This window comes from Rattus rattus, chromosome 15 (genome assembly GCF_011064425.1).
Source record: "Rattus rattus isolate New Zealand chromosome 15, Rrattus_CSIRO_v1, whole genome shotgun sequence".
Classification (NCBI taxonomy): domain Eukaryota; kingdom Metazoa; phylum Chordata; class Mammalia; order Rodentia; family Muridae; genus Rattus; species Rattus rattus.
This window is the reverse complement of record NC_046168.1, coordinates 53,921,053-53,948,962: the sequence shown is the minus strand read 5'-3', so window position 1 is coordinate 53,948,962 and position 27,910 is coordinate 53,921,053. Positions and strand designations below refer to the sequence as shown.

The 27,910-nt window shown below is 45.2% G+C and overlaps 1 protein-coding gene across 1 annotated transcript in view; it reads right to left on the bottom strand.

Annotated features, from left to right (window-relative positions):
• Slc14a2 (solute carrier family 14 member 2) overlaps positions 1 to 27,910 on the bottom strand; it is a 425,106-nt gene that overhangs the window by 54,919 nt on the left and 342,277 nt on the right. Inside the window, exons 4-6 of the mRNA XM_032885572.1 lie at positions 8,737 to 8,921; positions 6,295 to 6,475; positions 5,110 to 5,299 (exon numbers count right to left, since the gene is read on the bottom strand). Coding sequence (XP_032741463.1) covers positions 5,110 to 5,299; positions 6,295 to 6,475; positions 8,737 to 8,910 — 545 coding nt within the window. The 5' untranslated portion in view covers positions 8,911 to 8,921. The remainder of the gene's footprint in view (positions 1 to 5,109; positions 5,300 to 6,294; positions 6,476 to 8,736; positions 8,922 to 27,910) is intronic.

Genomic DNA, 27,910 nt, shown 5'->3' with positions numbered 1-27,910 from the left:
CTGTGAAATGACTGAATTATTGAAAGCAACCTACAGATTCAAAGCCAATTCCCATTAAAATTCTAATGACACTCTCTAAACAGAGGGAAAAACCCTCCAGATGGACTCACAAAAGATGAAGAAGCACAGAGCAGAGAGGGCAGGGCTGGAGGCATCACAGGACGCAATGCTGGAGGAGCTGTAGGACATCTCCACACCACAGGGGCAGGGCACAAAGTGGCACAAGATGGGCACGCAGAATAATGGTGCAAAGGACTCAGGAGCAAACCTGCACAGTTACAAAGGTGCTTAAAACGTTCATTTGGAAAAAAGATACCTTACTTAACAAGTTTAAAAAACTCCCTCCCTCAACTCCTGTTTCCATATACACTCATACCACAAGACTCAACAACGGGGCAGAATATATACTCAAAGGAAACATATTATCTGTTTAAGTGCCGTTCATGAGCCCCCATAGAAGACCTGGGAAATGCCTTCAGGTAAAGGAAAAAGAAAACATCAGAATGTGCCTCTTCCTTTCTTCTGAGTTCCGTCGGCTCAGAGATCTGTCTTCTCCCAGATCTCCACAGTAGGAATGAGAAATGACACGTGGGTTTCCACATGCCCAATGAAAATAGACCCACATATCTCACCCCACATAAAAATCAACTCCAAGCAGATCAAATATCTTAACAATATGACCTGCAACTTTGAAACGACAGGAGGAAAACATAGGTAAGATATTTTAAAATATAGGCTTGTATTCTCTGAGAAGGACCCCCAGAGCACATGACCAGCCCTAATGAGTGATAGGATTTTGTAAAATTCAAAAACTCCTCTTGAATAGCAAAGGAAACTTTCACAGGAGTGAAGAGGCAGCCTTCAAATGGGAAATCAATCTTTCCCAACTCTACATCGGACAGATGGATGACAGCAAGGACACATAAGTAACAAAACTTTAAATGCCCTGAACCTTGTCATCTGGGGCGCTCCTAAAAAGACCCTAACCACAAATAAAGTGAATGATTTTGCTCTATGATCAGCAAGAAGAAGGAACAGTGGTGGTGGTGGGGAGATAACGCAGAGACGTTCTGTTGGCAATGCAATCACCCAGGACTCATCGAGTGACATTGTCAGCTTTATTTGGATTGCTTAGAAATCTTTTCATTTATTCTCTTTTCTTTCCACTTCAATCTGCTGTCTACTCCTCAATGGTTCTCCTCCTGTTTCCATGAATGCTGAATTCTCTCACTCTCTTCTGTTGCCCCATCCTGACCTCTGTGTGAGTACACACACAGCACAGCATGCATGTGGAAGCCAGAGGACAAGTCTTGGGAGTCACTTTCTTTTTCCACTATGGGTGCTTGGGATCTCAGCTCATCAGACTTGCACCACAAGCTCTCCTACTCACTGAGCCATGCCAGGCCCCCTTTCTACTGTCATGTTTGTGTGCCTATGTGATATGTACACATACCAAGCATCCGCTGGCTGTGGATAGAGATGGAGATTTTAGAAGGACAGACACATTCTTACGTGAAGGTTCCAGAGCCTTGAGCCTATAATGAAGAAGCCTATATATTCACATGTTTCCAAGGAAGCTTGGATTGTTCTTAGATGGTATGATGGAATATAGACCCTTTGAAATGAACTTTCTATCCTGAAAGACTTATTATCCATGGACAGGAAAGTAAAAATTAAAAAAAGAATGAAAGGATAATCCGGTATAGGATTTGGGTATGTTATGCAGTTGTTCAGAGAGGTAAGGATTCAAAGTTGGAGAGAATAGTTAGGGGGGGCATCCTGGAGGAGGAGGATGGTTTGGAGGAACGGTGGGATTAGACAGAGACATGAGGTATTAGGAACTGCAGAAACAAACTGGGGACAAGTGTGCCACTATGCAAACACTTGGTAGGAGGGTGGCATTACATAAGGCATTAAAGATCAAGTTGAGGGCTTGGGTTTTTGCTTGATGTTTCTTTGATTCTCAATCCTAGTATCTTGGGGGATGAGGTAGGCCTGGTGTGTGTCTCCTCTGGTGGAAACAGTATTCTATGCAGTGCCTCTTTGAACAGCTTGGTGGTTTGCTAACAGATTATGGTTGAGAGAAAATGCTGGGAATAGGACTGGGACCTGATCTTATCTGCTGCAAGCTGTGGATTGCTACAGGAAGAGTGGTAACATTAGGTTGGTCATGCTTGCGTGAGTTTATATAGTGAGGAAAGCGATGGGCTGAATGGCCTTGAGATCTGTTTTAGTAAATATTGCTAAAATAATGTTAGGGTTTCTATTGCTGTTATGAAACACCATGGCCAAAGAGCAACTTGGGGAGGAAAGGGTTTATTTGTCTTAACTTCCACAGCACTTCATCATTAAACTGTGTCAGGACAGGAACTCAAAACAGGACGGGAACCTGGAGGCAGAAGCTGATACAGAGGCCATGGAGGGGTGCCGCTTACTGGCTTGCTCTGCATGGCTTGCTCAGCCTGTTTTATCATAGAACCCCCCAAACCCACTAGCCTAGGGATGTCAACACCCACCATCATCTGGACCTTCCCCCATCAATCACTAATTAAGAAAATGCTGTACAGACCTGCCTACAATCTGATCTTACAGAGGTGTTTCCTTAATGAGGTGCCCGCCTCTCAGATGACTTAACTTGTGTCAAGTTGACATAAAACTGGTCAGCACAAACAGCTCTATGACAGCTGCCCTTGCAATGGTAGGTGCATGGGTGAGAGGACCGAGGCCTGTTTGCTGAAGCAGACACTGTCTTGATAGGAGTATATTATCAACTAGCTCACCAGACCTGCACACTCAAGAGTACAACTTCTAGTGGGTTTCCTCTCGCTAGGACTGGAGTGGTCCTCCAAGGCCATTTGGAGGTCCGTGCACAGCCTTTTGGAGACAAGCTGACTGATGTATTTGCCTCAGTGGACTATGGAATGTTAGCTGGGCCTAGAGGAAGCATGACGTGATTTAACTCAGTGTACTATGGCTGCTGCTGCTTGACTCCATCCTAAGTCTAGGGCCACATAGTACAGCTGCAATGACAGTGGCCCAAGAATGGCCTTAAGCATAAGGGAACTTTATGGGGTGGCCAAGCCTGTGTCCTGTCACCCACGCATAGTAACTTAGGTGGGCACCTTGTGCCTGCCCCTCCCCGGTCCCTCAATTAAAAACCATGGCTGTTTATCCATTGGCTGCTTCTGGGTGTAATGTTAAGGGTCACAGATATCTGGGCATGCTGGCCAAAATTGTTCTTGAGAAACCTACTGTGAAGAAATATATTTTATAGTATGATCTAGTCTTCCTACCACAAATATAACAACGTTTTCATAAAATAACTACCTCCACGCTGCATAAGCTACTCCCAATCAGTTGTATTTGATTGACCAGTTTGATTAAAAAATGCTACTGAAGATCGTGATCTGTCGACTCCCAGATTGAAAAGCATAGGACATGGGATAATCTTGTATTTATTTTCCAAATTTCCCGAGCCATAAGAAGTTCCTAAAAGTCTCTTTCCGAAACGTAGCAAACATGCACATATGGTTCAGAGTCATGCCATGATAGATAAATGCTTCAAGGCGTCTTGTAGCAAGAGCGAGAGAGACTAAAGAGAGGCAGAGAGATGTCACAGTGGCTGTCACACAGGATACGGTGCTGTTGTGATGGACACAGGCACAGTGTGGGTTTCCTCTGCGAAGAGTATTCATTTCCTGGCCTGTGTGTTCCTTGTTAAACTGAACATACCAATGTTTCCCATTATTTGTATTCCTTCCTTGGAAGAAAATAAACCATAAGTATTCAAATAGTGGATATAGATGTAATAAAAATGTGCTTACACATTAAGTACTCAGTAAAAATTAGCTGTTGCAAAATATTTTTCCTTTCACCAGATCCATTGCAGGAGGATATTTAGAGGTGGGAGGGATGGGAACTGAACTGCACTTCTTCCACTCACACTCAGGTGGCTCTGAGAATCAGGAAAGTTCGGGGAACGTTGGGACCACATGGGACAAAGCTTTAAGAGAGTCAGCTTCCACAAGATGGTGTTTGTTAGTGGTACTTGATTTCCCTCCGGTCATTCCCTCTGCTTCTGTTTCCCCAAATCCTTGTTGCCCCTCCCACATCATCCTTCGTTTCCCCTCCAGCTCGCCATACAAAATGTGCATCTCTCTATGTGTCCCAATACTCAGAGATGTGAGTCTGTCAGTCTTCACTGAGCGTTGTGTTATAGACTATCTTTTTATGGCTTATTAATCTTGCCTCCTAAAAGCAGTTTGTAACTTCCTTAAGAAGGAGTATTTCCAGAAGGTTCCATAGCCAAACTCAGCATGCTGCTGCTTTTGTCATGAGCTAGGGCAGCTTAATTCTGTAGCAATTTCTAGTGATCTTCACAAAGTTGACACAAGAGCAGCTGCCCAGGCTATCTGTCTGTCTGTCTGTGTATGTATGTATGTATGTATGTATGTATGTATGTATGTATGTATCTATCTATCTATCTATCATCTATCTACCTACCTATTATCTATCAATCTATCAATCAATCAATCTATTATCTATCTATCTATCTATCTACCCTCTATCTATCTATCTATCTATTATTCATATATCATCTAATAATCTATTATTTATCTATTCATATATCATCTATCATTCATTCATTCATTCATTCATTCATTCATTCATTCATTCATGGTCACCATTATTCAAGCTAGACTGTCCTGAGAAGAAACCATACTTGAGAGAATGCTTCATAAGATGGGGGTGAAGGCAGGCCTGTAGGGCTTAGCACCTTGGAGGCACATACCAGCCCTGGCCATGTGGTCCTGTATGGTATAAGAAATCAGGCTAAACAAACCATGAGATCGAGCCAGGCAGCAGTTTTCCTCCGTGGCCTCTGCTTCAGCATTTGCCTCTAGGTTGATGCCCTGACTTCCATGGATGATAGACTGTAATAAAACCCATGCATCCCTATGTTGCTTTTGGTCATGCTGTTTAATCACGGTGATAGACGAGTAACTAAGAAAGCGTTTAGGGGTCGGCTTGGACATGGTTGGCTGAGCACTGAATGAAATACCTCACCTGTCTGTCACATCATACAAGAGGCCCATAGAGAGCACTTACCTGTCCTGGCTCAAGGCAAGGGCAGCCAAGGTTGAGACCACTGTCCCCAGTGCCCCAGCGATCGTCCACCAGGGATTCTGGATCAGAAGCCCTATGAAGATGATGAGCCCACTAAGGGGGTTGTTGACAAACATCACCTGAGCTGCTCCCCGCAGGACCCAGTCTAGGAACTGAAGGACCAGGGGCTTATCTGCAAGAGACGGATAGAGCCATCAGCACGGTATGGCTTGTGTATTAGACCACTAGTTGGCATAGAAACTCAGACACACGGGGATGTGCCAGCCAGGGTATTTCTCTTGATTCAGCCTGGTTTGGGGTGGGAGTGTGAAGGGGTTGGGAGTGGATGTTGGCACCCAGCCCAAGGCTCTGAGTGGCCTAGCAATTGGTCTACAGTGGGTGGTAGTTTTTGCCATACAGACTGAGGGACCATGCTGAGACTAATTTAAAGCAGTTCCAGCCATTGGCTTGGTTGGCAAGGAACATTCCATGGGAAATTTATTGGTCCAAGGGAAGAGGCCGGGAGGGAGGTAAACTCTTGCTTTGTGTAGTGCCGTGTGTGACTCAGTTGAGGGCTGATATCTGAGCAGCAAAGAAAGTGGCTTCGAGAAAGGATGCTGGAAAAGAAATTGTTAGAGCCCAGCTGTGAAAATCATTATTGAATTGGGGCCTAGAAGAAGCCAGGTGTAGGAGAGGGGACATGCGTTCTGCCCCCTCTGGTTTGGTTTCCAGGACAACCACGCTAGTGGGGGGCGAGTGGGGACTGATGGGGAGAGTGTGGTATTTGCTAAAGCATTCAAGTTCAGAGAGAGGTGAAAAGGAAAGAAAACCCTGGAGCTTGCAGAGGGCGATGCTGATCTTTTCTTGGCCCATAATGGGTACAGTAAGTGGCCGTGGAACAAATGGGGGAACAGTCTTATGGCTTATTTGGGAAATATGGCTGGTATGTTACTAATTTGTTTGCCCTCTATCGGTTCCACACAGGGATGATTGGCAAAGGGCTAAAAATTAATGAAATGTATTCATTCTAAAAGGGAATGACAGGCTAATTGGGTACACGACCACCTGGGGTCAACTCAGTTTCCCTCTACTTTGTCAGTCCTTGCTATGAGGGGGTGAAGGAGCGGCCATGTTGTCCAAGCTGGAGGAAAAGTTGCCTCTGTCCCTTGGTCCTCCCCAGAGACCTACCTTTCAGCCAGTTCTTGCATTCCTTCATGTCACCAGTGAGATAGCTCACAGCTTGGAAGAGGCTGAAGCCTCCCCGGCCTGCAGAAGCCCTGCGGGGCACCTCGCTTTCTCTCCGTTTACTCCACTCGTTGGGTTTTTCAATCTTCACTATGTGGCTGTCTTCATCCGATGAGCGGAGATCCTTCATGGAAAAGACAGGAGGGAATACCAAAGAATATGCCTTTCACCTATTGTTCTATCTTTGAGACCGGGTCTCCTTTGTGGCCCAGTCTGTTGTTGAATTCTGTACAGCACAGGTAAGCCTCCTTCTGCTTGCCATCCTCCCTTCTCTGCCTTCTGACTGCTGGGATTATAAGTACTTGTCACCAGACTTGACTTCAAAGAATATGTCTTTTTGATAGCAGGGACATTTGGGAACAGAGGGCATTGGTCAGGATTTTTGACAGAGATATGGTATCATGAGATTAAAAGATGAGACTCCTATTGTCTAAAGTTGTACTCCATTGTAAACCAGGACTATTAAAGATTCTACACAATAGCTTTTTCTTGGGTAATATGAGCTTTTGGGCTAATATCCACTTATCAGTGAGTGCATACCATGTGTGTTTTTGTGCCTGGGTTACCTCACTCAGGGCGATAGTTTCTAGTTCCATCCATTTGCCTATGAGTTTCATGAAGTCATTGTTTTTAATAGCTGAATAGTACACCATTGTGTAAATGTACCACATTTTCTGTATCCATTCCTCTGTTGAACGATATCTGGGTTCTTCCCAGCCTCTGGCTATTATAAATAAGGCTGCTATGAACATAGTGGAGCATGTGTCCTTGTTATATGTTGGAACATCTTTTGGGTATATGCCCAAGAGTGGTATAGCTGGGTCATCAGGTAGTACTGTGTCCAATTTTCTGATGAACCACAATAGCTTTTCTTAATGATTTGTGACAAGGATTCCTTTTAGCAGTTTGATGATACCTATAGACTTCTTTTCACAGTAAATATTTGGAAGTATAAATAACAAAGGAAATTATATTGAAATGCAGTGATTAAAGTATTTGAAACAATTGCAGTCCCTAGATAAGCATGTATCTAATGACAGTAGAACTTAAATCAGTGAAGGGTGGTTACGTGGGACCTCCTCAACCCAGGCCAGTTCTGTAAGGTTAGCTCAGATCCTTAGCCCACCACAAGATCAATCATGGCCCTCCCTGTGACTGTCGAATAGCTCAGAGTCCTGCTGCCCCTCCTCATCTTTGAGTTGTGCCTGAGCCAAGCCCAGCCCAGCCCAGCCAACTTCTCACTTTCAAATCTTCATGTGAAAGTCCAAGTCCTGGGCAATCTGGTTCATGACAGCTTGGATGGAAATCTCGGCTACTACTAACATGTCTGACACATTGCGTGTGTTATGCAGAATTGAAGTAAATGCTAGAGTCCATTGGAGGTTACAGATACAATGCTGGATTATTTCCCTCATCCAAGTTCGTCTGCTTCTTCTTGGTCAAGACTTCTTTCTCTAAAGCTGTGCCTTTCAGTATGGTAGCTCATAAGACAGGAAGCTCCTGAACATTTGAAAGGTGGCTGTTTTTAAATAAACTAGGAAGAGATGGGAAATTCCCAAGCTTCATCAACTAAAGACCAATGAGTGACACTGCATGTAACAGTGAAAGATTAGAAATCTCTTTCTCTGAGAGCAAACACAAAACAAGGGTGTCTTCTCTCTTTTCTTTTTCTTTTCTTCGGAGCTGGGGACCAAACCCAGGGCCTTGTGCTTGCTAGGCAAGCGCTCTACCACTGAGCTAAATCCCCAACCCCGGGTGTCTGCTCTTGCCCAGGCTACTCAGCACTGTGTTGGAGCACAGGCAAAGCGGCAAGGAGAGGAAGCAAAGGTAATACAGTGTGAAAAGTTTAGGGATAGCACCTCTATTTGCAGATGGCATGCCCTTTTGTATAGAAAATTCTTAAGGCAACCGCAAAGGTCCTACTAGAGGCATAAATAAGTTTAGAAAAGTTACAGAATAGAAGATCAAATAGGATTTATTTTTATGTCCCAGCATTAAAAAAAACCCTAAAATTTAAACTAAGGAAACGATTTTTTATTCATCACAGCATCAAAGAGCAGGACATATCTGTGGGTGAGTTGGACAAAGGGTGTGTAAATATTGCTCATTGAAAACAACACATCACTGAGAGAAACATAAAGGTCAAAATAAGTGGAGAGATATCCCAGTTCATGGGTCAGAAAACTTGGTCTTATTACAATGGCAACATTTCCCAAATTTATCTACAGAGTTACTAGAGTTCCCATCAAAACCCAAGTCATCTTTTGTTTTTTTTGTTTTTTTTTTCCTGTAGAAATGGCCAGTTTGACACTCAAAGTCATATGAAAATGTCTCCTTTCACCTTTCACCGCCTTGGTCTCGCATCCTGGTGGTGCCGGAACTCACCTTTTCTTCAGGCATTTCCAGCAGGGGAAGGGCTGGGTGTGTATCCAGGGAGCTTGAAGGCCAGGTAGGGCTGCTTAGCTCTGACTCATACAACTTGTATCTGCTGGAAAGAGGCTCTGGCAAGAGGGGGCTGCGGTTGTTGTCAGACATCTCCGTCAGGGGGTGGTCGCTCATCCGTCATGTGACTGGTAAGAGAGGATGGGAAAAGAACTGATGAATTGGGGCATGCACAAGGGACTTGGGACTTGGCACGAGGGACACGTGAGGAGGCATGGCATCGACCCACCTGACCTGGAGAGATAAGCAGTGGCCTCAGTGGGTACGTGAATACAGCTCTTTTATGAGACAAATCTCATGTCACCCAGGCTGGCCTTGAATTTAGCCAAGCATGACCTTGGACTTCTAATCTTCCTGTTTGTACGCTTTGAGTTCTGAGATGACAGGAACGTGATCCAGAGTTCTGAGCTCGCTAGTGACACCAGTGGAACTATATCCCCAGACCCAGGGGGGACTTCATGTGCCTACAGGCAGTGCAGCCAGAGGGTCTAGAAGCTGATCTTCCATTCGCAACAGTATAACCTTTAACCTATCCCCACTCTCCCATGCCAAGTTTTAGTTGTAAAACTTTGACCACCTAGGCAAAGTCTCTTTTTCTTTTTATCATTTATATATATATATATTTTTTTCTCTACCATTCATGTTTCCCATGGTGCCATCTCAGCGTGGCAGTCAGTTGGAAACTTATTTTTATTGTGGTAAAACTCAAACATAATCCAGCACTGGTTGGGGGGCGGTGTCTAAAAGAAACTCATTTTTTATGTTGCTAGGGAAACTGTGTTGTTCCACTTGGTGTCTAATCCCTGCTCTTCCTCCTGTATCCCCTGTGACCGTTCCCATCTCTTTTCCTCCTGTCCTTCCTCAGAGGGACACAGAGGTTCAAAGCCCTGGCACGTTCTATTGGAAGCTGTGTACAACCTGGATGAGGGTCCTTTCCCTTCCATGTGGGCCTCCTTTCTCCATCACGGCTGAGGCCAGGGCTTGTGCTGTGACTAGCTCCCGGAACTTGTTTCATTTCGCTGCCTCTGGCCATACTGTGTCCCATTCTCCCATTAAGTTATTATAATTCTTCTTTGGCACTCTCCACTCTATACCTATATCTTTATCTATATCTATATATTTATATCTATATCTATATCTATATCCATATCTATATCATCTATCTAATCTACCTCTATTTCTATCTCTATCTAATCTATATCTATCTATCTATCTATCTATCTATCTATCTATCTATCTATCTATCTATCTATCTCTCTATCTTTACTCATTGTCCTCTGCACATAGTCACCTCTCAGTATGGTTTAGCCGGAAAGGAAGGCTAGAAGGAAATTCATCGCTCTGTGTTGCCCCATCTGAGTTATAGAAAGCCTTCCTTAGGACACTGCAGATCCTTAACATGCAGGCCACCTGCCATTCCTTACAGCTATTTAAGGTGCTACTCAAACGTTGCACAGGCTCCTTCTGGAGGGGATCATGACCTGCCTGTCCCTGCATCAGCACCACTTCCTGTCCCTATATCAGCACCACTCCCTGTCTCTGCATCAGCACCACTCCCTGTCTCTGCATCAGCACCACTTCCTGTCCCTGCATCAGCACCACTCCCTGTCTCTGCATCAGCACCACTCCCTGTCCCTGCATCAGCACCACTTCCTCTCCTTGCATCAGCACCGCTTCCCTGGTTATTTCCTTTCCTGAGCCCACTGAGAGGAATTCTTGCCCTCTACTGTTGCTTCCAGACCAGCTCTCCTGATGCACACAGCAGCCACTTCCCCTGACCATCTCCTTTTCTCTAGCTGCTCATTACTCTTACAGACTTCCCGGTCTCTGCCTCAGTAAAGGCTTTCGGTGCTCTACCAGCCATTTTCCTCCCCACACAAATTCGATGCCCACTGTTCATTCTCTGGCTTCTCATCTTCAGGAGTTCTTTCCATTCCACCGGTTACCACAGTCAAGGCATGGGTTTGAAATTATTCCTGTGTGAGCTCTCAAAAGTCAGCTCTCTCTCCCAGTGCCTACCTCTCATACTTTCAACTCAGTCGCCCAAGGGGTCCTTATGACCCAACTCTTTGACTCCCTGGAGACCTCTGACCCTCTACTGCCAGCTGCTATCCTTTTCCTTTGTGATCATTAGATATCATGGCTTATCGTTTACCTCTTGAATCCCTGCTTCCCATGCATGTATTGCAAAACCCCAGTGTTTGCAAATCCTAGTCTCCTTCAAAGGTGCGTCCATCGAAAGAGTTCCCATTTTAGGCTATCTTACAAAAACCCTAGAGTTGACTTATTGTTACCGTCTTCGTTACCCTCCAAACATGGTAATTCTGTCCTTAAAGGTGTTCTTACGTCCACAGTCACTATCAGCTTGCTGGTGTCATCGCTTGCCTCTTCTCTTGTCATCACCACCTGGACATGGCTGCTTTACTCTTGATTCTGCAAGCCTTGTTCTATAGGGCTGTTTCATAAGAATGTCCCAATCTACCAAAGACCATCCTATCCTTAAAACCTGTAATGAAGCCAGGCATGGTGGTGTATGTACCCTTGCTACCCCAACACGTGGGAGGCTGAGGCAGGAGGGGTCTTTCGACTTTGAGCTTGGGTTATATTACCAGGACCGTGCCAGCCAGAGACTGTCTAAAATAACAAAACCTAACCTTACTAACTTCCTCCCTCCAAAAAGCCTCAGATGATGTCAGATCAAAACCGACATCTTTAACACACAAGCAAGGCTCTATGTCATGTACTGCCGCATTACTTAGCTTTGTTTCAGGCTTCTCTGGGCCATGGCTCTGGGGTCCATACAGGGGTCCTGCTGATTAGTGAATGGTGTTGAGCCCCTTATAATCACATGACACCGTAAGGGTTGTAGTTGTGGAAGGTCTGTCTGTCTTTTACTCTTTAGCTGGTGGGGCTTGTTTCAACCTTGTCAGAGAAGCCTTCTCATACCCACCTTGGAGTGGGAACAGCCACCAATCATGACAAGGGGGTTCTGCCTTCTGAAAAAACACAGCTGGAGGGTGGCCACTTAAGCCATTGGGAGGCTCCTGAGACCCATGAGGATTTCTATAGTGTTACTTAGAAACAAATACTGTTGGGGCCCAGTATTATTCCTTATAGATGATGTGTGGATTTTGTATAAATCTCCCAGAGCTCAAGATTCCTAAGGACAGTGATTGGTTCTCCTTCTTTCAGTGTCTCCGGCTCCTGGCACAGTTCTTGGCATGTAGTAAGAACTCAATAATTAACACTGAGTGTAAAGAGGAAAGGAATGAAGAAGGGTGAGAAGGGAGGAGGAAGGGAGAGAAGAAAGAGAAAAAGCAAGGGGTTGGGGATTTAGCTCAGTGGTAGAGTGCTTGCCTAGTGAGCACAAGGCCCTGGGTTCGGTCCCCAGCTCCGGGGGGGAAAAAAAAAAAGAGAAAAAGCAAGACTCCACAGGACAATAAAAGTGAGTGCATTTCCCCCAGAAAGCTTCAGGAATCCCATAGGAGTCTCTGAATGACTTAAGAAGAGGGTGGCTACATCCCAGCTCTGCAGAGAGGCCTGGCCATGACTAGTACTTGTTTGGGCTATCAGGATCAGCTCATTAAACTAGAGTGGAGTTTCGTGTGGCTCCACAAATATAGCATTCAGCCTGCCTAGACAGCACTGTCCGTCTGGAACGGGGGTCCTCTCCCTGATTTGACTCTACAGGTGCGTTTCCACTGGAAAGCGCTGTGGAGGGGAGGAAGAGAGCAGGCATTTAGGAGAAAGTGTAAGGACAAAGCTATCTGTCCCCAAGTGTTCTCTCGCCCTCTAGTGGCCCAAAGGTGATACAGCATCCTTGGGTCCTTAGTAAAAACTTCAATGGAAACAATAGCTAGGCAGACAGATGCCCAGATATGAGAGCCACCCGTGCCTCTGGAAAGACACGTACACAATCCACTAACGGTCTTGGTGAAATAATAATAGTATGGTAAAAACCCTCCATTTTATTGACTTTAAGACGCTATCAACTAGAAGATAGGCATTGATCATTTTGCATACCACCAAAAGGAAGAAGATCCTGCCAATAAAAATGATTGTATACACCCTGATTGATGGTCATGCCAGGGAAGTACTCTCCAAGGGGCGCTTTCTTCTCTGCCCAAGTCTTTGCTGTGTGCAGACAATGTTCTCCTAGAAAGTCAAGCCACGGAGCAGCAGATAACTATGTTTTTTGCACGTGACTACGGTGCTCTCTGTTCTTGCCAGAGAAAAACCTCACCTTTAACCGTGCTGTCTCCAGACAGCAGAGACTCACAGCTCGTCAAGAGGAGAGCTAGCTCCCAACTGGAGCTCCCCTGTCCCTCTCACTGCTTTGTTGGGACCGAGCTGAGGTCTGAAGGGCTGGTTCCGGGCCCCGGGCTTCGTTCCAGGCCCTCAACCCGGTTCTCAGTTTCATAAGCCCACATGGCCTCTGCAGGAACGGCATGCTTGTATCTTCTCTAGGGAACACAGCGTTCCTCTGCCATGGGAATGTTTATCCTGTTAAAACACGGGGAATTTTGGCTGGAGGGCAGCGGTGTGATGTGTGGCGAAAAATGGCCTTGTAAAGAGAAGGTCCCGGGGCCTGGGACGTGCCCTAGCCACTTACACCGTGCGGGCCTCCATGTTGCCCTCTTTAAAGGGCAACCTAGGATTCTTAGGACAATTAAAGTGCTGACTCAGTTCCTGGCACACAGTAGGCAGTCTGTGTTTTTAATTTTCCTTCAAGCGCTCTCAAGTTGAATCATTTTCTCTCTCCCTTCTTCCCCCCTCTCTCCCTCCCTCTTTTCTTTTATGCTTTTAGCACACAAATAATTAGATTCATTATGACAGTTTCATACACATGTATCATGATACTTTGCTTGTATTTTCTATACTCCAATGTTCTCCCCTACCCTAGCTTCCTCCCAAATACTCCACCTTCTGCTTTCCTATTTTACACACACACACACACACACACACACACACACACACACATTCCACACGAAGGAAAGTGTGACATTTTGTCTTTCTCCCTCCCCACTCATAGTCCCCTTCCTACTTTCACAGATATATTTAAATCTAGATTCTGCATCTGAGAGAAAACACACGATATTTGGGTTTCTCAATCTCAATGAGTCTTTCAAAAGTTTCCATAAGGTGTCGCCGCTTGGTAGAGCTGGATGTGGATCTCTGCCCCTGCCACGTCCTGACTGAGGGCCTCAGAGCCTGTTCCCAGCCCTGCTTCAGCCAGTCTATTAAACTGGCTTCCAAGAACACATAATGATCTGTTTGGCGTGCTCTCTCTCTCTCCTTGGCTGCCCCATACCTTCTCTTCTCCCTCAGAAGTACCGACAGAAAGGCTATTTGGCTCAGCCCCACGCGGCTCTATAATGCCAGGCTTCCCAAACAGACTGGCTTCTCTATTCTCTTCGCAAGAGCCCTTTTATTGGGTACCTTCTGTGATTCATAGCTTTAAGTTGAAAGGTTTCAGAGCATCTAAGAAGAGCGGAGTTTGAACAGTGAAGAAGGGGCAATGGATATTAGGCACCAAGGGGGAGTTTGGGGGCACAGGGTAAGCCTGGTCAACTTGTTCTTCCACAGCTAGGGGCACAGAGGTTCAGTGCTCAAGTTAGGTCTTAGATTCATGGGCAAGTAAGAGAATCATACTCCAGATCAAATCATACTCCAGAAAAAAAACATCTCTGAACTGTGCCAGGAATTCCCTGGTGGCACATGGGGACAGAGACCCTGGTGCATTCCTCACAGAACTACAAAAACATACCCCGTAGCCAACGGGGATGGGCTGGTTTCCATCCAGAATATTCCTACTGCCCAGTGTGGGACTGGGCTTGGCCTTGGAGGGTTAATGTGCAGTTAGTGCTCTCTCCCCGTTGTGGGCTGAGTCTCAAATGGTCCATTTACATGCTCTGGGGCTGCCGAAGCTCTGAAGGAGGAACAGTGATTAGTGGCTTATTCAAAATACGAGTTGAATGGATTGTTTTTTCGATCAGTGTAGGGAAGATTTCCATTCAATGTTACAACCTTAGGATCCAGGGTCAGGGGTGCCTGCTGCCTTGCATTTTTGGGCACTGCTACTACTGGCCAAGATTCCACAGGTCCCAGAAGGCTGCTTGTTTTTAATGTGACTAGCCCAATCAGTGGAAACCCTTGGATCTATGTGGCTAACACAGCTCCCCCTCCCCACTCCCCATCCCCCTGCAATGCCTTCAAGTTCTGTCCATCATCCTAACACGTAAAACATTTCTACTTAGAGAGAAATTAAGTGCTGACTGATCCTAAGCCTTCTTTTCTCAGGGCCGGAGGGGGGGGGCGAAGGGAACCCTCCTGGTTTTCTTTAGTCCCCTAGGTGAGGCCCCAGACCCTGCCATTTTGGTTGGTCGCCAGGCAGGTAGATCATCAGGCAGGTAGAGCCAGGGAACAGTTTACTAACTGGACCAGGATGAGCTGTACCTCTATCGGAGTGGGTTGTGTAAGAGGCTGGCTTGGTTCTGGATTTATTAGGGATGCTCTGAGATTTTCTTGGCAGCTCCAGCCCACCAAGGCTAATCTAGACTGAAAGACTGACTCCCTGGCCAGAGGTTCAGACTGGGAGGGATAGGGTCGAATGCAGCATAGCCTTTCTGGGACAGCTGCCCACTGTCTGCACTCAGAGACACTGGGCCTTCGGCCTATCTTTTGGTTTCTCCTGCAGGCCCTGGGCTGGGGTGCTGTAGCTGGCAGGGGAACTTTGGTTGTGGCCTGGGTGGGGGGATGGGGGGGAAGCAAACCCTGTTTGATGCTTCTCATGGGCTACCAACGAGATTGGAAAGTCATTTGCAAAGAGTGGCTATACCCTTCTCAGCTGATACTTTTAAAGTGGGGTAATCCCTGAATGTTCCTTCTGTATATTATACCCGTCCATGTCTCACTGAACCCTGTCAGAGGCAAGTATTAAACCATCAGGTTTTTCTCCATTTGTGCCTGCCTGTATTGGCATATGTTCTCCTTTGGGCTGTGGCACACCAACCCAGGCCCAGCTCAGCTCTACTGTGATGTGAATGATTCGCCTTGACTTCCGGGACCTCTGCCCTGTGTTCTACCTCACCACGGCCAAGCTCCTTTTCTGACTTCCCCTGGGAACTCCCAAATCTCCTCTGGTCTGGGTGATGCTTAGGGTATATTGGAAAGAATCTTCCTCTCTCCTCCCCTCCCTCCTTTTCTTTTTTCTCTACTTCCCTTGGTCCAGTACTCTCAGCTGTGGCCAGGTAGGTAGCGTTGGGAAGTTACTGTAATTGAATAGAAGTTGGATAGAGACAGACTACATTCACATCTTGGGAAAGGTCTCAATTTCCTCTCTGCCTCTGTTTGGCCATTTCATCTGTGAGGCATAGACAGAACAGTACCTGTCCCATGAGGTTTTCTCTCTGCCTTTGCTGTTTATATGCCATCTCTTACAGACAGAAAGGAAGGCATTAAGGACAGTTTCCTTCTGGTACAGCGTTGTCTATGTAACAAGTATACTGAGTGAATGAATGAATGGATGAATGAATGAAACGACCACTGGAGATTGAAATTTGTGACTGTCCAAATAAATCCTGGACTGTTTTTGGATCACCACGGGCATCAGGTTTCACATCCCCCACAGCAATTTTCTCAAGTCATCCCCAACTACAGCTTCCTCACAGGGGTGGTGGCAGCCAGAGAGAGATGGATACTGTTTTGTTTTTCATTTGACAGGACTAGAGAAATGAGAGTACTTGGTTGAAGTCATATAGAAAGTTGTTACAGGGCCTGAACTGACCTCATGCTCAAACCTAGGCATTCTCTATAATGACATCATCAACTCCTTTACTGTAGATTCTGGGCCCTTCCTTGAAGATGTCTCACCTACAGTGACTATCGGCTGATGGGTTTTTGATGCTCCCTGGAGCCCAGCTTTGTGTAGTTGAAGTGTGTGGCCTTGGATTCTACGTAAGAGCACCTGTCCCCTCCTCATTACAGTGAGAAGCTTGCTTTGTGCATGCACAAAACCCTTTCCTCACTCAGGCAAGGACTCAGTTTTTCTGTGTTTGAACTCGAGGACTTTGTTCCTTCATAAGTACTTGTCTGGTGTTCTCCTTCCTATTGAAACATGCCATTGAGGGTCGAGGAGAAGTATTGGCATTCTGTCTAAGCTCCACCCCCACAGTTACCTGGCAACAGCTAGGCATGCCCGTCACTATAAAGGGGGCTGCTTGCCCCCTCCTCTCTCTCTCTTGCTTCTTGCTCTTCCCCTCTGTCCCTTCTCTCCCTATTCCCCTTCCCGCCTTCCCTCAACATGCTCATGGCCGTCCTTTACTCCTCTCCTCTTCTACTCTTCTTCTCTCATTAAACCTTTCCACGTGGGACCATGTTGGTCCATTGTGTTTTGTCCAGACGCAAACTGAGATTACTACCCCAACAAGGAGGGCTCATGGGACTTAGGAGGGTATCAAAAGGTCTTAGAGAAACTTGCAGGATTCTGGAGGGCCACTTCCCGGCAGGATAAAGAGTAGAGAGTATATGTTGGGGAGGAGATTCCGAGTGGCCGAGCTGCAGAAGGCAGAGGCTTCTTAGGCTGTTGAGCTGAGTGACAGGGTGCAGCTTTCGTGAGCTATCGTGTGGGAGTGGACTTTTCAGTGACAAAGTTGCTGGTGAGTCCTCTCTGCTTGTAAGTAAGTCCTCCCTCACACTCCTGTTGGTAACACCAATTTACAAAAACCCCACTAGTTTCACTATGCTGAACTTTGTCAAAATCGTCGTGTGGCATGGGTTTCTTTTTTTTTTCCCCTGTGGTGAGTAGACTGTGTGTGTGTGTGTGTGTGTGTGTGTGTGTGTGTGTGTGTGTGTGTGTGTGTGTGTTGCATCTTCCCTAGGAAAAGCTTATCACAAAACAATACCACCCAAACCAAACCAAACCAACCAACCAACCAACCAATCAACTAAACAAACAAACAACCAAAAAACAAAAACATAAACAAAAACAAACCATCCTTTATTCTGCACAGATGTTTGTATTTTAAAAGCAATGCCTGTGTAGCATGAGGAGGAAGGGCTGACCCTAGGTAGGTGGTGCTTCAGGCTAATGCTCATCAGGTGCCATTCCAGGGCCCTCTCATTCAGAGAACACCCAAGACATGAATACTGAACCCATGAGTACTCTTGCAGGATGCATGGCTGTGCTTATAACAGCATTAGTCATGTTTGGTAGGCTAAAGGAGGCAGCCAAGGGTGTTAAGTCTCAGGTTTCCCTTAAGTGCCAGCAGGAGCACTAGGCCTTGAGTAAGTTAGTACAGCATCCAGTGGTTGTGCCTCCTCCTTTTGCCTTTGTATAGCATGTCTCAGCATGCTATGACATCGGCGGGAGTCCTCCTAGGCAGTGGATTTTCCCACAAAGCCTACTGTTCTTCAAAATTGGCTTCAGGTGGCATTTTCAATGATGATCTTGAATCATCCACTTAGCCTGACTTGGTGGAAAGCACAGTAGGTGACAAGTAGGAGAGGTTGGGGCTCTGATAATAATCTGAAGGTACCCAGAAGTCTACGGTAGAGAAAATTAGAGCTCCAGGGAGAGATACCAACTGTGTGTAGCCACACTTGGCTTAGCCTGTAATACAAGGGAACAATAGAGTTATAGAGCTTAACAGAGTCTGCTGTTCCCAAATGTCTTGCTGGCCAATCAAGGAGGACGGAAGCTCACCAGGTAGACGTGACTGCTCCTTGTTTCAAGCTCTCAGAGAAGAAATATTGAGCAACATGACATCGTTAACAAAATACTATGAGCAGGTCCTCTCTTCCAGGTATCCTAACTTAATAAGCCGTTCCACATAGAGCACCAGGGTAGGGGGTTAAAAGCAACACATGCAAGCTAATGCACAATCAAGTCTGAAGAGTTTCTTTCTTCTGACTACAAACATTTTTCTGCCTGCCTGCTCCCAGGTGAGTGCTGAGAATCAGGCAGGTCCTCAGTCAGAAGCGGGATCTGTGTGAAGGGGTCAGGTGATGCCCCTGGCTCATTCTCACCGGTGTTGAGGTGTAACCTGGGATAGCTGCCACTGAGGTGGAGAGAACACCAAGCAACAGGAAGTGGGATGAAGGGAGAGGCATGGAAGCAATCTTCATGGATTCCAGAATTTATGCTTAGTGGTCAAACCATTCAGAAAGTAAGCAAAACCAGATTTCATTTAGCAACGACAAAACCAAAACACGACCAAAACTTGGTTCATGACTCTAAAGACTATTTACATCCCTCCAGATCAAACAAGGTGACAACACCCCAGCATTTTTAGTCTGTCTCATGGCCCATGGAAGTGAAATTGTGCTTCCCTCAAAGCCTTCTCAGGGTCACCTCAACAGCAGGCTCCCAAGGAAGCTAGCTGCAGGTGGCATGTAAGCTCGGAAATAGAGTGTGTAGCTTATGGAAATGGGACTCCCTCAGTAATTCCCATATCCCTTAATAACCTCCCTTTGCTCTGCAAACCAGATGCAATCAGGGAGAGGCGACAGATGGCTTCTTGCTATTCTTAGCCCTGAGGAAGACAGATGTACAGTCCTCTGGACCTAAGTTGAGGTGAATCGAAATCGGGGACTGTCTTAGTGATGTTTCTAGCACAGAGATAAAACACCGACTCAAAGCAACTTGGCAAAGAAGAAAGGAATTATTTGGCGTACAAGTTACAGTCTGTTATGAAGGAAGTCAGGGCAGGAACTCAAGACTGGAACCTGCAACGTAAGCAGAGACCATGGAGGAGTGATGCTTACTGACTTGCTTAGCCAGTTTGTTTTCTCATATAACCCAGGACCCCGTGCTCGGGGTGTACCATCTACAGTGGATTGGGCTCTTCTCCCATCAATCATTAATCAAGAAAATGTCCCACCCAAGACTTGCCTCCAGACCAATCATAGGGAGGTGGTTTTTTTTTTTTTCAATTGAAGTGTTTTCTTCTAAGATGACCCCAGTTTGTGTCAAGTTGAGAGAAATCTAGCCAACACAGCGACTTTTATGAAGCAGGAGGATGGTTGGGAACTTGGATGGAGAAACATTAGTTAAGATCCTTCGTAGTCAAATACAGTTTGTGAAATGAGAAGAGAGTGGAATGGTCATCATGGCGGTGGTGAGAAGTAGTTAGAATTGACACAAAGGAATGGGAGACTCACAGAAAGAGTCAGTAAGGGAGGAAAGAAGAGAATGGAGACAAAGATAAAGGAGACAGGAGACAGAGACAGTGGAGAGGTGCTTCTGAGAATTGAGAATGCTGCTGGACGATGTGGTGGGAAGGAAGGGAGTTGGGCTAAGCAGGATCACATAGGAGCACAGAGGACTGTCCCCACACCGTGTGTCCTGCTCTAAGGGACAGCAGCCTTCGAGCTGAGACTTCCCAGGCAGTCACTTCTTCTCTTCTGACCAGTTCTCTTTGAATTGTGTTGAGCACATCGACCGTCAGTCTTTGCTCCCACTGCCCTGTGGCTCCTGGAAAACCAGCTCAGTTCCAAAATAGACAACCAGCTTACCCAAAGGGGAAAAGCAAAGACTAGGAACAGAGCTGAGGATCTAAAAGTTTCAGTTTTATCCAGTCCTTTCTTCTTTATACCTTAACCAGATTTCCAAAGTGTGCTTCCTTCAGAGTTTGGAAGAAGCTAGTTAGTGTTGGGGTGCAGTAGTCATGAATTAAGGGTTGTTTACCTTCTGGAGGTCTCTAAAGGTGTTTAGCATTGTGTTTGTCATCTGGCCTCTCAGACGTGACTTCAAGTATCAATGGCTATGAGAAGGTGGAGTTATTCTAGATATCACTGAAACTAGAGGGTTAAAAATATTCGAGGGGGCTGGAGAGATGACTCAGTGGTTAAGAGCACTGACTGCTCTTCCAGAGGTCCTGAGTTCAATTCCCAGCAACCACATGGTGGCTCACAACCATCTGTAATGCAATTCGATGCCCTCATCTGGTGTGTCTGAAGACAGCGACAGTGTATTCATATATAGTAAATAAATCTTTAAAAAAATATTCGAACACGTTTTCTAGAAGGAGGGTGAGCTCTGATGAGCAAACCCACTGGGATAGTGGAATAAGAAGAGTGTGGGGCAGGAGTAGAACCAAAGTCAGCTCTCACGGTTACTGTGGAGCCATGTTGGTTGGGCTCAGATCCCTCTTGGTCTGGAAGCAGGGATGTTGAAAACTGCTGCATAAGGAAGTGTGCGGAGGGCCAAGTGTCTGCCACCCTTATTTTGTCCTTTCCTGGGATTGTTCACCCAGCTCTAAAGACTCCAACTACAGAGATTTAATGAGAGGATTTGCTAGAATAAATATTTAGGAAGGCTAATCTTTTTAAAGCACCGATTTCTCCATAATAAATCCTGGGTTGGATAGTAGTCAGTCGAAAGTGTTTGCTGAACACCTATTAATTGAGCCAATCACAAGGGATTAGAGAATAAGCGAGAAGAATCACTTTTGCTGCAATGTTTCCCACAGGTGGATGGAGGTGGGTAGGAGATGGAGGTAGACAGACATTTTAAGAGATAATCACTAGTATCTGTTTGCACGAACATAGGGAGGCTAAATATTCTGCATGTGTAGCCTACATCTGTGAAACAAAAGGTTGTCACTCTCACAATCCCGAACAGTCTTTGTGTCATAGACATGTGGCAGGGACAGTGGAAAGCAGGAAGGGTGTGTTTCACTCACCCTTTCCAAGGTTTCATTACATCATGACAGGAAAGGGGGAGTAGCCATCGCAGCGTGGAAGACAGAACAGAGTGAGAAAGGCCAGGGAAAATGTAGCTCCTAAGGACTAGTTCCTTGCAGTTTACAGCTTCCAACCAGACCCCGCTTCCCACAGCTCTATAACCTCCCGATAGACTCTCTGAGTTTGAACCCATCAGTGGGTAATGCTATTCTTTAGGTTAGAGTCCTCAAGATCTGGGAGTTCCCAGAAACGCCCACACAGACACATCAGAGGTCCGCTTCATTAATCTCCTAGGTGCTTCTCAATACAATCAACTTGGCAAGATTAGCCATCCCAATGAGAAACTGTAAAAAAGTATGGACAGGTGGAAAACAGAAGATGTACGTCTGTCAAAAAGGTCTTTAATATCATTACCCTAAGATTAGCTTTTAAGAGAGCTTTTAGCCGGATATTAAAGGTTCTTGTGTCCTATTTATCTATACTTTTCAGTGCTGATGGGCTCCCAGAGTGTTTCCTCCTATGGGTTGACTCTACTGTCGTTTTGGTAATGTTCTTAATTCCTTCACACTCAGGGTTGAGGCAGTTGGCTCCGAACTAAGGAGTGTGGAAATTCCACCAAGAGTTTGGAGGGGAGAACCCACTGATCAGTGATGTTCCTCTAAGAGTGCTGTGCCTCCAGACAGGAGTAAGGATGGGGGTCTCGGAAATGGCAGAGACCCGAAATCCAATTAGATGGAAACCCACCATCTTTGGGTTAGGGAGACCATGAGGACACAAAGCTTTGCACAAAGCACTGATGGTTCATCTGTGACACCTCTGCTGACACATGTGGCTTTAAGATGTAGACATTCTAGGGGATATGAACTCAAAGTAAGATGAGAGTGCAGCCCACCAAGGAACCATATTCTTCCTCTCCTGTCAATATTTCAGAGGACACAAGGAGAACGTAACTCATTACCGTCTTCTGAATTCAGAATTGGCCAGCATGAACACTGGGGAGTTTCCTTGCAGACGTCTCTCTGTTCATAGTCCAAGCAGCATGGGAAGTAGACAGGGAGGCATAGTTTTCCAGGGAGAGGACCATGCTATAAACTCTTTTAATGTAATTCTATTTTGACACAGTGTAGCCCATCTGGCCCTGGATTTGCCAAAGTGGTACTTAGAAACATAGGCATGACATAAAATGTATTGGATGGAAAATTCCTGTGGTAGAGAGACTCTGGCTTAATCTTTTTAGGTTATATTGTAATACTCTGGGGTTGGGTCTCTAAAGTTCATTAGGTAGCTTGTAAGAAGAAAATCAGGTTTTGCCAATATAGCTGAGTAATGATTTACTTTTTTTAAAAAAAGATTTATTTATTTATTATATATAAGTACACTGTAGCTGTCCTCAGACACACCAGAAGAGGGCATCAGATCTCATTACAAATGGTTGTGAGCCACCCTGTGGTTGCTGGGAATTGAACTCAGGACCTCTGGAAGAGCAGTCAGTGCTCTTAACCACTGAGCCATCTCTCCAGCCCATGATTTACTTTTTTGTTTGTGTGCATGCATGTGCACGTGTGGATGTATGTGCATGTGTGCATGTGCATGTGTGCATGGCTGTGCATGTGTGTATGTGTGTATGTGTGTGTTTGTGTGACTTCAGAGGTCAGAAGAGATCGCTGAGTCACAGGCATCGTGCCCACTGAATGCGCTGGGGACCGAATCCTGGTCCTCTTTGCAGCAAGTGCTTTTAAGGGCTCAGTGTCTCTCCAGCCCTAAATCTAGCCCCAAAGGCAAAATTTAGAGAGCAGCAGTGAAGCATAAGCCTTCTTCCTTGTGACATTAAGGCCATGTACATATGACATTTCCCTGTATCTCACACACAGTCACTGGCTCTGTGGGGTTAAGAGGAAGTGATTCTGATTTTCTAGTCCTCTAATACATTGGCTGGAATTTAAGTGCAGTAGATCAGTGGTGGCTTCCCAAAACCCATTTCAAATCTGCTAAACCCTTAAATACCCAGAATCCGTTTCTGCTTATAATGCCTACAATGGCTTCTGTTTTCTTTTGTTGAATCCTGACTGATAGGCTCCGAGAAAGGAACTGGAAAGTGCTTTGTGAAATGAATGGAGAGAACAGATAATTAGAAAGGCATCTGGCAGGGGTGGGGGAACAACACTCTTTAGGATAAGGGAATATAGATTTCAAGATTTCAAGCATCCCAGGACAGATGAGAGTTTCCAAGTGGGAACGACAGACGAGCCTTTCTCCACACTTGGTGTTTCCTCATCTCCAGCTGAAAGGGCTATGGTTTTTATTAAGATCCAGATTTTAATAATAATAATAATAATAATAATAATAATAATAACAACAACAACAACAACAATAACAACAACAACAAGCTTGACTCTCCATTTGTTGTCACTGGGAAGCACGTTACCTCAATGCTGAGACGGTAGATTGTCATGGAGCCCCCAGACAGACCCCGAAAAGATAGATGCATCTGGAAAGGCAACGCCATTTCCTTTCCAAGGCCGTCCTTCATCACCCTGCTGGAGACCACAAGCTGCTGTCCTCTGCACTTCTTGATCACCTACCTCCCTGGGGGATGGCAAACCAGAGGGACCAGGTGTTCTTTGACACAGAAAACCAGAAGAAAAATCACTGCCTGACGAGTGAGGAGACATTCGATCTATATTTAGCCCTGCCGCCTATTAGCTATTAGCTGGATGACCTTGGGAAAGTTTAATTAATGAACCAATGTACTAGTGGATCCACCTGCTTCTCTCCAGCCTGAACGCTGCAAACTTAACTCAGACCACGATTATTTCTGCTGTTGAAACTTCTGCTGCGTGTCCTCCACCCTCCAGTCTTAGGACACCTGAAGCAATCTTGAGAAAATGCACGCCAGTTCATATGACTTTTCCTCCCAGACTCTTTAATGATTCCCAGGAACCTCCTAAGCAGAGTGCAGTTTGGTTTGCCTCAGTGGTACTTCCTGCTTAAAATCAGAGAGTTCATCCCTAGAGGTCTATACAGAGATCTGGTGGGGTGTGGATAGAAACTTGCAGCTTGGTCAGTGTTACCTCTATCGCAAAATTAAGAAATAGATGAACCACTGAACTGAGAATGGGACCCCCATTGAAGGAATCAGAGAAAGGACTGGAAGAGCTTGAAGGGGCTCGAGACCTCATATGAACAACAATGCCATCCAACCAGAGCTTCCAGGGACTAAGCCACTACCCAAAGAGTATACATGGACTGACCCTGGGCTCCAACTGCATAGGTAGCAATGAATAGCCTAGTAAGGGCACCAGTGGAAGGGGAAGCCCTTGGTCCTGCCAAGACTGAACCCCCAGTGAACATGATTGTCGGGGGGAGGGCGGTAATGGGGGGAGGATGGGGAGGGGAACACCCATATAGAAGGGGAGGGGTAGGGGTTAGGTGGACGTTGGCCCGGAAACTGGGAAGGGGAATAACAATTGAAATGTAAATAAGAAATACTCAAGTTAATAAAGATAAAAAAAAAGAAATAGATGAAGTCTTACTAGCATTTCATATAAAGTGTCTTGGCTTGGAGCATCTCTTAGTCATCTGTCACATATGGTTCTTGTCTGTCATGTGTCAGGATGAGTATTGTAGAGTTAAGAGGGTGGTGGGAGTTTATGCTCTCTCTGGAGCTGGACCAGACAGCCTGGATAAATACTTTCTGTTGGATAATAGCCTTATATTTGTATGATGACCATTCTGGGGAAGTGTAGGAATAGCATGGTGTAGAAGGATTTACCTAAGGTGGACAATCCACAGTGTCTTATGAAGACAAATGTAGTAAGCCCAAACATGGCAAGAAATTCGTGAGGCTGTGTACTCAGTTTTGACTATGAGCTCATCACGAGGCAGCTTAGGAAGTAAAGCTAAAGTGAAATTTATGTTTCCCCAAATATATAAAAAATATACAGTCTACCTTGAACAAGTATTTATAGTCATTATTATTAAAGATGGCCTTCACCTGTGTATTATACCCCGATACTTTTACTGGTTGATTTAATTGCATACGCTCAAACATATTATGGTTTCCAATCAGATACTTTTCCTTCTGGTAGAATTACACAGTAAAGAGTTTGTTGGCCACAGATCTAAGTGGAGCATTTGGTCTTGAACCCAGGGCTTTTCCCAATATGTATCCTTTGGTGTAAAAGACTATGGGCTCCTTGGTTATTGATGTACCTGAGGCATTTATATAGATTGCTTCTATGCAGTACCTTTTCTGTGGGCTCGTAAGGGACAGACTATGATTTAGAGTATTTTGGCTGAAAAATGATTTGGAATATTTAATCTGTATATTTATCGTCAGATATTTACTTAGCACGACAAAAATAGTTACGTGTCATGTGCCATACAAAAGTATGCCACGGCGAGGAGAGGGTAGGGTGACCGGCAGTATAAAAATGGCCAATTGCCTTCTGACTTTAGGACCAGTTGGATCACACGTCAATCTCAGCATGCAGAACCCAGCAAGAAATGCCCCTCTGCACAAGTCACTCTCGAAGTAATCTGTTTTTCCTAGACACCAGAACTCAGTCAATAAACCATGGGGATTGACGGGGTGTCATAGAACAGGCAACAGAAGAAAATTGGAAAAGTGAGTTGTAGGTGGCAAGTGACTGGCAATAAATAACCGGCTTATTCCTGTTTTAGAAATGTCTGGGACCAGTAGAGAAATCTAACCAGTGGAACGGTACAAGCATGGGCCACTTAATCCTACATAAATAGAATGACTATTTTCTGCTTCTTTAAGAGATATGACTTTTCAAGTGCCAATCAAAACCACATCTGCCTGTTACTAATCCTCTCCAGATAGTTGCCTGATATATGAAGTTATACCACCCGTGGTTTACTGCTTTGGGCTGACACAGACCTCTTTCTGGTGTCTATACTCTTGAATTAAAACAATATTTTAACTACTCTATCATTTCTCTCTGTCTCTGGCTCTCTGTCTCTCTCCATTATCTATCATCTATTTATCATCTATCATCTGTCTATCAATCTATCTATTGATCTATCTATTCATATCATCTATCTATCTATCTATCTATCTATCTATCTATCTATCTATCTATCTATCTATCTATCTATCTATCATCTGTCTATCAATCTATCTATTGATCTATCTATTCATATATATCTATCTATCCTATCATCTATCTATCCATATCTATCTATCTATCTATCTATCTATCTATCTATCTATCTATCTATCCATCTATTATCTATCTATCATCTATTATCTATCTATCTATCTATCATCTGTCTATCAATCTATCTATTGATCTATCTATTCATATATATCTATCTATCCTATCATCTATCTATCCATATCTATCTATCTATCTATCTATCTATCTATCTATCTATCTATCCATCCATCCATCCATCTATCATCTATCTATCTGTGTTTGAGTGTGAGTATGTCCCCTAGCACCTGGACCACAGCCCTCATGTGCAGGTCAGAGGACAGCTTTCTGAAGTTGCTTCTCCTCCCACTTGGGTCCCAGGGACTGAACTGGTGTGGTCAGCCCCGGTGTAAGCATTTTCACCTGCTGTGCTATCTCACTGGTTCTCTATCCCCCTTGAAAGAGCACATAAAGCTCATGATAGTTTGATGTAACTGCCTATTACATAATACTCTACAAGTGCTCTGGGTCAGCATTAGGGTCCCAGAAATGCGAATTCCCTAACAAAATAGAAAAATGCTCTCTTCACAGTGCAAAGTGGCTATGATTGGAGGTTACCTCTTCTGCATTTCACACGATCCCAGTTTTTACTATAATTGCAGATGATTGAGCAGTAGGCATGCTGACAGGTGGGGGCCTCGTTATGTAGGCTAGGTTGGCTTTGAACTCATGATCCCCTCTCCCCCTTCCATCTCAGCCTTTGTTTTCTGAGGGCTGAGATCAGAGAGTGCAGTGGCATCAGGTCTGACCTCGCTTCCTTGCTTTCCTAGCAAGCATTTGCATCTGCTCGGTGCCACCCCTCCCAGCAGCTGCTTGTTCCAATGGATTCAGGAAAGAAAGGAATCAAAACTGTTTGACAGAATGTACTTTTCAGATAGAATTTATCAGTCACTTGCTAACTAAATTGAAGGGTTATTTTTATCTTGATTTCTTATTTGGTTTTTGGGGAAATAACAAGTTATCTACCTCGAAAGACCAGGTGTCTAATGGACTTGGCTGGTGGTGCTGATGGCGGGTTGATACCACACCAATTGACTAAACTGATGGGAATTTGAATGAGTTCAGTCAAAATGCTCCAGGCTCTCAGCAGGGAGTGTCAACAAAGGTTTGCTCTGGGGAAGTAACTGGAGAGCTTTACTGTGAGAAAACAAGTCTTTCCACAGAACACAGTGAGGCACACATGGAAGGGAATGCGTTGCAGAGGATGAGCTCTT